The 12,138-nt window shown below is 48.1% G+C and overlaps 1 protein-coding gene across 1 annotated transcript in view; it reads right to left on the bottom strand.

Moving 5' to 3' along the window:
- LOC145850455 (uncharacterized) overlaps nucleotides 1-12,138 on the bottom strand; it is a 95,322-nt gene that overhangs the window by 9,804 nt on the left and 73,380 nt on the right. Inside the window, exon 3 of the mRNA XM_082959908.1 lies at nucleotides 10,974-11,081. Within this exon, the coding sequence (XP_082816034.1) occupies nucleotides 10,974-11,081 (108 nt within the window). The remainder of the gene's footprint in view (nucleotides 1-10,973; nucleotides 11,082-12,138) is intronic.

Here is a 12,138-nt window from a genome sequence, read left to right as displayed (position 1 = left end):
AGGCAGTTTCTTCTTCAAGGTTAATTGGCATGCCTTGTTGGTCCCACCACTTTAAACATCAACAGTAGCAGCAGATTCAACAAACCAAGCAAAGCAATTGGTCCTACAGACCTCCCCATTAAATAGACCTACTACCCAAATACAGGCAGATATAGGACCCATACAGGGCCCTGAAACATAGCCTTATCATACAGTATCTTGGCTACTGCTTGGAAATCACAAAAGGAAGAGAGGGTCATGCCTCAGTTCTAACAGAAATAGAGGATTTGTTTTGTATATGAGAGAGAAAGAAAGAGGCAGAGAAACAGAGAGAAAATAGAAACCTGAACAAGTTCTTCCCTGGGGGTATGTTTGTGTTATTAGAGTTTCTGATATTAACAGTGTTGTTCACCTGGAATGTGACGGCTACTCTTCAGAGATTGTTCCATTTTGCTTTACAAGCACCATAAGGGAGACAATCTTTGTCTATAATGCTGCCTTGGTATTTGTCACGATTCCTACCGACGGTGGCGCCCCCTCCTGCTCGGGTGGCGCTCGGCGGTCGTTGTCACCGGCCTATTAGCTACCACCGATTCCCTTTTTGTTTTTCCCTTTTTTTTATGTTTTCTCACCTGCCCTGAGTTAGTCATTAAGAGGGCTATTTAGTTCAGCTGGCCCGCTCCCTATTGTGCGGGATTGTCTTTCTGTGTGTCGACTGCGTTTTGTTCGACTGTGCTTGTCGAGTGTATTTTCCCTGTTGTTGGGAAACCTTTTATTTTGTGCTTGTGGTTTATTAACCTGTTGGGTCTAGGGGGCAGCATTTGCACGTCTGGATAAAAAAAATGTACCCGATTTAATCTGGTTACTAATCCTACCCAGTAACTAGAATATACATATACTTATTATATATGGATAGAAAACACTCTAAAGTTTATAAAACTGTTTGAATGGTGTCTGTGAGTATAACAGAACTCATTTGGCAGGCAAAACCCTGAGACATTTTCTGACAGGAAGTGGATACCTGATGTGTTGTATTGACTTTAAACCTATCCCATTGAAAAACACAGGGGCTTAGGAATATTTTGGCACTTCCTATTGCTTCCACTAGATGTCACCAGCCTTTACAAAGTGTTTTGAGTCTTCTGGAGGGAGATCTGACCGAACAAGAGCCATGGAACGATGATGTCCCATTAGACACCTGGCGCGCGAGTTCATGTTGGGTACCCTCGTTCCAATACGTTATAAAAGAGTATGCATTCGTCCACCTTGAATATTATTCATGTTCTGGTTAAAAAAGGCCCTAATGATTTATGCTATACAACGTTTGACATGTTTGAACGAACGGAAATATATTTTTTCCCCTCGTTCATGACGAGAAGTTCATGATGAGCTTTTTTGAACAAAACTACATTCGTTATGGACCTGTGATACCTGGAAGTGACATCTGATGAAGAGAATCAAAGGTAATGGATTATTTACATAGTATTTTCGATTTTAGATCTCCCCAACATGACGTCTAGTCTGTATCGCAACGCGTATTTTTCTGGGCGCAGTGCTCAGATTATTGCAAAGTGTGATTTCCCAGTAAGGTTATTTTTAAATCTGGCAAGTTGATTGAGTTCAAGAGATGTAAATCTATAATTCTTTAAATGACAATATAATATTTTACCAATGTTTTCTAATTTTAATTATTTAATTTGTGACGCTGACTTGACTGCCGGTTATTGGAGGGAAACGATTTCCTCAACATCAATGCCATAGTAAAACGCTGTTTTTGGATATAAATATGAACTTGATAGAACTAAAAATGCATGCATTGTCTAACATAATGTCCTAGGAGTGTCATCTGATGGAGATTGTAAAAGGTTAGTGCATCATTTTAGCTGGTTTTATGGTTTTGGTGACCCTGTCTTTGACTTGACAAAACATTACACACAACTCTTGTAAATGTACTGTCCTAACATACTCTAAATTTATGCTTTCGCCGTAAAACCTTTTTGAAATCGTAAAACGTGGTTAGATTAAGGAGATGTTTATCTTTCAAATGGTGTAAAATAGTTGTATTTTTGAAAAATTTGAATTTTGACATTTATTTGGATTCAAATTTGCCGCTCTTGAAATGCACCTGCTGTTGATGGAGTGCACCACGGGTGGCACGCTAGCGTCCCACCTAGCCCCAAGAGGTTAAAATTACCACACAGTGTTCGCTGCTTCCTGCGCTTCTTTCCGCCACACAACAGACAAGCCGTTACAGAATCCCGCACCACAAAGAGCATGGAATCAGCGGGAGCAGCGGGCACTCCACTACCCTCGATGGAGGAACGTGTCCTTCATAATACATCGGTCCTGCATCGCATCGGATCCGCCATGGACCAGATGATGGAGAGGATGGACCGATGGGAGAGGAGTGGTATCCTTTCTCCACCTACACCCCCCCCCCCCCATACAACCATCTCCTCCTCCTACGACGTCTGGCTCTGGCGCGCTTCGCCTGGCACTCCCGAGGGAGTACGATGGGACGGCGGCTGGGTGCAAGGGGTTTCTTCTCCAGTTAGAGTTGTACCTGGCCACCGTCAGACCTGCTCCTTCAGGAGAGGAGAGCGTGAGTGCCCTCGTTTCCTGCCTGACGGGCCGAGCTCTGGAGTGGGCTAATGCGGTCTAGAACGCTCCAGACTCGGCGAGGGACCACTACCCAGAGTTCACCCGCCGCTTTCGGGCTGTTTTCGACCACCCCCCCGAAGGTAGAGCGGCGGGTGAACGGCTGTTCCACCTCAGACAGGAGACGAGGAGCGCTCAAGACTGGGCCCTCATAGACCACTACCGGTGTAGTCTCCGGGCGGACGTTCGCAGGGAGCTGGCCTGTAGGGACACCAATCTATCCCTGGACGAACTCATTGATATGTCCATACGGTTGGACAATTTGCTGGCTGCCCGCGGGCGTTCGGAGAGGGTCCTACCCGTTCAACCCCCGTGCACCCCCGCCCCTACCCCTATGGAGGTAGAGGGGGCCGTGCCAAGGGGCACCGGAGGAGGTGGCTCCTCCTGCACCAGCTGTGGTCGGAGAGGACACACGGCCGACCGGTGCTGGAGGAGCCAGTCTGGGAGTCGAGAAGGCAGGCAGAACACTTCTCGGTCACCTCAGGTGAGTCAGCACCAGATTCGCCCAGAACCCCCTGTTGGTCATGTGTTTTTGCCTGTTTCATTTTCTAAATTTTTTCCCTCTTCCCAGCATAGGGCGCTAGTCGATTCAGGCGCAGCTGGGAACTTTATGGACCGTGGGCTTGCCATTAAGCTGGGCATTCCACGGGTGCCGATAGATTCCCCCTTCCCCGTGCACTCCTTAGATAGCCGACCATTAGGGTCAGGGCTAGTCAGGGAGTCTACGGTGCCGCTGGACATGGTAACGCTGGGGAATCATAAGGAAAGCATTCACTTTTTTCTTATTGATTCACCTGCGTTTCCGGTGGTGCTGGGGGTCCCCTGGCTGGCTGGTCACAATCCCCTCATTTCGTGGAAACAGGGGGTTCTCCAGGGGTGGTCGGAGGAGTGTTCAGGGAGGTGTCTAGGAGTTTCCATAGGTGCCACATCGGTGGAGAGTCCAGACCAGGTGTCCACCGTGCGCATTCCCCCTGAATACGCCGATTTGGCGATCGCTTTTTGTAAAAAGAGAGCGACTAAATTACCACCTCATCGACAAGGGGATTGTGCGATAGATCTCCAGGTTAACGCTGCGCCTCCCAGGAGTCACGTGTACCCCTTGTCACAAGAGGAGACGGCGGCTATGGAGACATACGTCACGGAATCCTTGGGACAGGGGTACATTCGGCCCTCCATCTCACCCGCTTCCTCGAGTTTCTTTTTTGTGAAGAAAAAGGAGGGAGGTCTGCGTCCGTGCATTGATTATAGAGGTCTAAACGCGATCACGGTGGGGTTTAGTTACCCACTACCTCTTATCGCTACGGCGGTGGAATCATTTCACGGAGCACAGTTCTTTACAAAATTGGATCTCAGGAGCGCGTATAACCTGGTGCGTATCAAGAAGGGAGATGAGTGGAAAACCGCCTTTAGTACCACATCAGGCCATTATGAGTACCTCGTCATGCCGTATGGGTTGAAAAATGCTCCAGCCGTCTTTCAATCCTTTGTTGACGAGATTCTCAGGGACCTGCACGGGCAGGGCGTGATTGTCTATATCGATGACATTCTGATATATTCCGCCACCCGCTCCACGCATGTGTCCCTGGTGCGCAAGGTGCTTGGTAGACTGCTGGAGCATGACCTATACGTTAAGGCTGAGAAGTGTGAGTTTTTCAAACGAGCCGTCTCCTTTCTGGGTTATCGCATTTCCACCACGGGGGTGGTGATGGAGTGTGACCGCGTTAAGGCCGTGCGTAATTGGCCGACTCCAACCACGGTGAAGGAAGTGCAGCGGTTCTTGGGCTTTGCCAAATACTACCGGAGGTTTATCCGGGGGTTTGGCCAGGTAGCGGCTCCCATTACCTCACTGCTGAAGGGGGGGCCGGCGCGTTTGAGATGGTCGACGGAGGCGCACGGAGCCTTCAAGAAGTTGAAGACACTGTTCACCGACGCGCCCGTGTTGGCGCACCCGGACCCGTCTTTAGCGTTCGTAGTAGAGGTGGACGCATCCGAGGCTGGGGTGGGTGCCGTGCTATCACAGCGCTCGGGTGCGCCACCGAAACTCCGCCCCTGCGCTTTCTTCTCAAGGAAGCTCAGTTCGGCGGAGCGTAACTACGATGTGGGGGACAGGGAGTTGCTAGCGGTAGTCAAAGCCTTGAGGGTGTGGCGACACTGGCTTGAGGGGGCTAAGCACCCCTTTCTCATCTGGACCGACCACCGAAACCTGGAGTACATCCGGGCAGCGAGGAGACTGAATCCACGTCAGGCAAGGTGGGCCATGTTCTTCGCCCGGTTTAGGTTTACCATCTCATATAGACCGGGTTCCCTTAATACTAAAGCCGACGCGCTGTCCCGTCTGTATGACACGGATGACCGACCAATCGATCCAACTCCCATCATTCCAGCGTCTAGGCTGGTGGCATCAGTGGTGTGGGAGGTGGACGCGGACATCGAGCGGGCACTGGTGTTGGAACCTGCGCAGGTGCCCGTGGGGCGCATGTATGTGCCACTCGATGTTCGCGATCGGTTGATTCGGTGGGCGCACACGCTACCTGCGGCACGTCATCCTGGTGTAGAGAGGACAGTACGGAGTCTAAGGGGGAAGTATTGGTGGCCCACCTTGGCTAAGGACGTGAGGTCATATGTCTCTTCCTGTTCAGTGTGTGCCCAGAGTAAGGCTCCTAGGCATTTACCGAGAGGGAAGTTACAGCCCGTCCCCGTTCCGCAACGGCCATGGTCGCACCTGTCTATCGACTTCCTGACAGATCTTCCCCCCCTCTCAGGGGAACACTGCGATTCTGGTGGTTGTGGATCGGTTTTCTAAGTCCTGCCGTCTCCTCCCCTTGCCCGGTCTCCCTGCGGCCCTGCAGACTGCGGAGGCCCTATTTACCCACGTCTTCCGGCACTACGGGGTGCCGGAGGATATTGTCTCTGATCGGGGTTCCCAGTTCACATCCAGGGTCTGGAAGGCGTTTTTGGAGCGGCTGGGGGTCTCGGTTAGTTTAACCTCCGGTTATCACCCCGAGAGCAATGGGCAGGCGGAGAGGGTGAACCAGGAGGTGGGCAGGTTCCTGAGGTCGTATTGCCGGGACCGGCCAGGGGAGTGGGCGAGGTATATTCCCTGGGCAGAGTTAGCCCAGAACTCACTTCGCCACTCCTCTACTAACATGTCACCCTTCCAGTGTGTGTTAGGGTACCAGCCGGTCCTGGCTCCATGGCACCAGAGCCAGACCGAGGCTCCTGCGGTGGAGGACTGGGTTCAGCACTCCAAGGAGACCTGGAAAGCAGTACAGGAATCACTGAAGGAGGACAGTGCTAGGCAGAAGAGGAGTGCTGACCGCCACCGCAGTGAGGCGCCGGTGTTCGCACCGGGTGACAGGGTCTGGCTCTCGACCCGGAACCTGTCCCTCCGCGTGCCCTGCCGGAAGCTGGGGCCGCAGTGTGTGGGGCCCTTCAAAGTCTTGAGGACGATAAACGAGGTGTGTTATCGGTTGCAACTCCCTTCCTATTACCGTATTAACCCCTCGTTTCATGTGTCTCTCCTCAGGCCGGTGGTGGCTGGTCCCATACAAGAAGATGAGGTGCCGGAGGTCCCTCCACCCCCCCTGGACATCGGGGGGTCCCCGGCGTACAGCGTAAGGGCCATTCTGGACTCGAGACGCCGGGCGGGGGGCCTGCAGTACCTCGTGGACTGGGAGGGGTACGGTCCGGAGGAGAGGTGCTGGGTGCCGGCGGAGGACGTCTTGGACCCATCCATGTTGAAGGAGTTCCACCGCCTCCGTCCGGATCGCCCTGCGCCTCGTCCTCCGGGTCGGCCTCGAGGCCGGTGTCGGCGCGCTGCGGGAGCCGCTCGTCAGGAGGGGGGTACTGTCACGATTCCTACCGACGGTGGCGCCCCCTCCTGCTCGGGTGGCGCTCGGCGGTCGTCGTCACCGGCCTATTAGCTACCACCGATTCCCTTTTTGTTTTTCCCTTTTTTAATGTTTTCTCACCTGCCCTGAGTTAGTCATTAAGAGGGCTATTTAGTTCAGCTGGCCCGCTCCCTATTGTGCGGGATTGTCTTTCTGTGTGTCGACTGCGTTTTGTTCGACTGTGCATGTCGAGTGTATTTTCCCTGTTGTTGGGAAACCTTTTATTTTGTGCTTGTGGTTTATTAAAATTACCACACAGTGTTCGCTGCTTCCTGCGCTTCTTTCCGCCACACAACAGACAAGCCGTTACAGAATTGACTGCTTTATCTAAACATCGTCGCTTAAGGCCAAAGTCGGACCATCAACAATTCCGAACATCCCCTGTACTTAACAGTTTAAACTGCACAAAACTATTTAAACTTAAGCAGTTTCTACAACATGTTCTGTATGTGTGTGAAAAATACAACAACATCAAAACCAGTTTAAAACAGCATCGCAACCTGTGTGTAATACTGAAAGTACTCACAGAAAAACATACAGTACTGCTTTTCAGCTGAACATTAGCATACTGGCAAATATGAATAAATGAAATAATGATTCAGCATCCTAAAAGAGATGAAACAGCAGCTCATATATGAAATCCCACACTACTAATATTTCATCTCTTCTTCACCAATACTGAACGTCCACACACACAGCAATAGTGCCAGTACACACACAAACACACACAGGCATGAAGATAATTCACTCTTTTTAAAATGGGCCTCCTACAGGACTACCGTGTCACCGACGAGAATCATTATAAAATAAATAGAAATTGTTTGACATCCCTTCGGTGACACTGTGTAAAAAGCACTGCAATAGCATGGCAGTTTTTAATTTGACCCATAAACTAATCTGTTACATTAACCTTGTGTGTGACTAACTGTGCCTTTGTGTTGTGGTACCGGACAATTATTCAGTTTTATCATGTGCTAAAACTTTTTTCAGTCATGGAGGACAAAGGCAACCTCACAAAACAAAGAAGAGCCAAAACAGAAGTGACATGGCCAAGCACCAGAAAACATTGTTAACACAGAAGACAAACAACTGAAACAGACATGAGGAAAGACAGTTTTGGCTCGATGAGAACACTTGTGTGACACACTCCTTCATTAAAGCATGTATTATTAAGTTCTACTATATATATATATATATATATATATATATATATATATATATACCCAGTTGAAGTCAGAAGTCTACATAAACTAGTTTTAATAACACCAACCTAAGTGTTTCAACCACTCCACAAATTTCTTGTTAACAAACTATAGTTTTGTCAAGTCAGTTAAGACATCTACTTTGTGCATGACAAGTAATTTTTCAACAATTGTTTACAGACAGATTATTTCACTTATAATTCACTGTATCACAATTCCAGTGGGTCAGAAGTTTACATACACTAAGTTGACTGTGCCTCTAAACAGCTTGGAAAATTCCTGTATATATAAAGGGAACACTTAAACAACACATCCTAGATCTGAATGAAAGAAATAATCTTATTAAATACTTTTTTCTTTACATAGTTGAATGTGCTGACAACAAAATCACACAAAAATAATCTATGGAAATCCAATTTATCAACCCATGGAGGTCTGGATTTGGAGTCACACTCAAAATTAATGTGGAAAACCACAGGCTGATCCAACTTTGATGTAATGTCCTTAAAACAAGTCAAAATGAGGCTCAGTAGTGTGTGTGGCCTCCACGGGCCTGTATGACCTCCCTACAACGCCTGGGCATGCTCCTGATGAGGTGGCGGAGGGATCTCCTGAGGGATCTCCTCCCAGACCTGGACTAAAGCATCCGCCAACTCCTGGACAGTCTGTGGTGCAACGTGGCGTTGGTGGATGGAGCGAGACATGATGTCCCAGATGTGCTCAATTGGATTCAGGTCTGGGGAACGGACAGGCCAGTCCATAGCATCAATGCCCTCTTCTTGCAGGAACTGCTGACACACTCCAGCCACATGAGGTCTAGCATTGTCTTGCATTAGGAGGAACCTAGGGCCAACCGCACCAGCATATGGTCTCACAAGGGGTCTGAGGATCTCATCTCGGTACCTAATGGCAGTCAGGCTACCTCTGGCGAGCACATGGAGGGCTGTGCGGCCCCCCAAAGAAATCCCACCCCACACCATGACTGACCCATCGCCAAACCGGTCATGCTGGAGGATGTTGCAGGCAGCAGAACGTTCTCCACGGCGTCTCCAGACTCTGTCACGTCTATCACGTGCTCAGTGTGAACCTGCTTTCATCTGTGAAGAGCACAGGGCGCCAGTGGCGAATTTGCCAATCTTGGTGTTCTCTGGCAAATGCCAAACGTCCTGCACGGTGTTGGGCTGTAAGCACAACCCCCACCTCTGGACGTCGGGCCCTCATACCACCCTCATGGAGTCTGTTTCTGACCGTTTGAGCAGACACATGCACATTTATGGCCTGCTGGAGGTCATTTTGCAGGGCTCTGGCAGTGCTCCTCCTGCTCCTCCTTGCACAAAGGCGGAGGTAGCGGTCCTGCTGCTGGGTTGTTGCACTCCTACGGCCTCCTCCACGTCTCCTGATGTACTGGCCTGTCCTGGTAGCGCCTCCATGCTCTGGACACTACGCTGACAGACACAGCAAACCTTCTTGCCACAGCTCGCATTGATGTGCCATCCTGGATGAGCTGCACTACCTGAGCCACTTGTGTGGGTTGTAGACTCCGTCTCATGCTACCACTAGAGTGAAAGCACCGCCAGCATTCAAAAGTGACCAAAACATCAGCCAGGAAGCATAGGAACTGAGAAGTGGTCTGTGGTCCCCACCTGCAGAACCACTCCTTTATTGGGGGTGTCTTGCTAATTGCCTATAATTTCCACCTGTTGTCTATTCCATTTTCACAACAGCATATGAAATGTATTGTCAATCAGTGTTGCTTCCTAAGTGGACAGTTTGATTTCACAGAAGTGTGATTGACTTGGAGTTACATTGTGTTGTTTAAGTGTTCCCTTTATTTTTTTGAGCAGTGTATATACATATACACACACACACACACACACACACACACACACACACACACACACACACACACACACACACACACACACACACACACACACACACACACACACACACACACAGTTGAAGTCGGAAATTTACATACACTTAGGTTGGAGTCATTAAAACTCGTTTTTCAACCATATATATATACACACACACACACACACACACAAATAAAATGCTGAGCTGTAGTAATTAACACGTAATAATGTTAATACATTTAATGTAATAACCACCTGGGGGCTAAATTAACATAGCAGCCAACTATAACAAATCAGTAAATTGTCCAAATAAATAACCAATGTGTTGGGGGCATATTGGAGCACTGTGCTGTCTCGTCAGTCAGCTGATTGGTAACTAGGGCCTAATTATGCTAATGAGTCTGGGAGATGAAGAAGCACAAATGATAAACAGAGCTGCCAATCCAGCCTTTCACACTTCAATCACGTCTGTCATAACCCACTTCACCTATTAGCTCCTAAATGTGTTCCTGAAACAAACATGGGGTAAAGACCACAGTTGTCACGGGTCATCTGACATACTAATTTACCCAGTATGTTCACCATCATCTCTTCTGTAAGACTTCATAGAACCCTGTGGCATTTAAATAAATCACACACTTCATGACATCTTCACAATTTATTCCCATCTAAAATATCAGATACCCATATCCCAGGTCTCTCTCTCCCTCATTTCCATATACCACAGCTGTTACATATTTTGGAAATTAGCCTGGTATGAGTTTGGGGGATATTTCTGGCCCGTAATGAGGAGGGTAGGCTATGGGGTGGGAGCTCATTGCTATTTTATGATGAAGCACAGCGCAATGAAGAGGCGTTGAAACCCCCATCAACCTTTTGAAGCTGTGTGTGTGTGTGTGTGTGTGTGTGTGTGTGTGTGTGTGTGTGTGTGTGTTATTTGTACTCTAATCTCGTCCATCTCGTTTGTTGAGAAGCTCTCAGGCTCCAGACCATTCCTGGCTAATGCATAAGAGATAGAGGCAGGTATTATACAGCAACATCATATCTCATTAGCAGGATGCCCGTTATGAATGTCAACATTAGAATGAGTATAGAGAAAACACAGACATGTCCCCAGATAGATGCTGTGTCACAACCAGCTCACTACAATATGCCTGTAAAGATCCAAACATGGTGCAACATATCTACCAGAAAGTCAATGGACTGGGAACTGTGCTCACATCAGCAACATAATCACATCAAACACTAAGCTATCTTGAGCTTGAAGGGTCCTGTTGTGATTAAAGACAAAATATTGCAGTGCTATCATGCTTTAGGGCTCCAAATAGCTACACTGAACACACTTGACACATACACACCCGGACAATAATAACATGTTACTGTACCCAGAAGAGGCGGATTTCCACTTGCGGCAGGGGAAGCTTCTCCTGCAGCCGGCCGACATCAGACTGGAAGGGCTCTCTGTGACGTCGATGGGCAGAGAGGCATGTCTCCTATAGAGAAACAGAGAGGAACAGAACACAGTCATCACAACCTGACTGGATATACTGGAGTCACATAGAGAGCGTTGACACTGAACTGGTTAACGTTAGTGTGAGTGTTGAGTGCCTCAGGATTGTTCCCCAGGAGACAAGAAGACCTTTTAGAGATGGAAAAATGACACCAGTCAAGCCAGGGCCACCTTTCTGCTTTCACGCACAGCCTGATCACACATTCTATCCAAACATACAGTTGAAGTCAGAAGTTTACATACACTTAGGTTGGAGTCATTAAAACTCGATTTTCAACCACTCCACAAATTTTTGTTAACAAACTATAGTTTTGGCAAGTCGGTTAGGACATCTACTTTGTGCATGACACAAGTAATTTTTCCAACAATTGCTTACAGAAAGATTATTTCACTGTACCACAATTCCAGTGGGTCAGAAGTTTACATACACTAAGTTGACTGTGCTTTTAAACAGCTTGGAAAATTCCAGAAAATTATGTCATGGCTTTAGAAACTACTGATAAGCTAATTGACATCATCTGAGTCAATTGGAGGTGTACCTGTGGATGTATTTCAAGGCCTACCTTCAAACTCAGTGCCTCTTTGCTTGACATCATGGGAAAATCAAAAGAAATCAGCCAAGACCTCAAAAGAATTGTAGACTTCAACAAGTCTGGTTCGTCCTTGGGAGCAATTTCCAAACGCCTGAAGGTACCACGTTCATCTGTACAAACAATAGTACGCAAGTATAAACAGCATCATGCTGTGGGGGTGCTTTGCTACAGGAGGGACTGGTGCACTTCACAAAATAGATGGCATCATGAGGAAGTAAAATTATGTGGATATATTGAAGTAACATCTCAAGACATCAGTCAGGAAGGTAAAGCTTGGTCGCAAATGGGTCTTCCAAATGGACAATGACCCCAATCATACTTGTGGCAAAATTAAGGACAACAAAGTCAAGGTATTGGAGTGGCCATCACAAAGCCCTGACCTCAATCCCATAGAAAATGTGTGCGCAGAACTGAAAAAGTGTGTGTGATCAAGGAGGCCAACAAACC

Source organism: Salmo salar, chromosome 13, assembly GCF_965601325.2.
Source record: "Salmo salar chromosome 13, fSalSal1, whole genome shotgun sequence".
NCBI lineage: Eukaryota > Metazoa > Chordata > Actinopteri > Salmoniformes > Salmonidae > Salmo > Salmo salar.
This window is presented reverse-complemented; position numbering and strand designations above follow the sequence as displayed.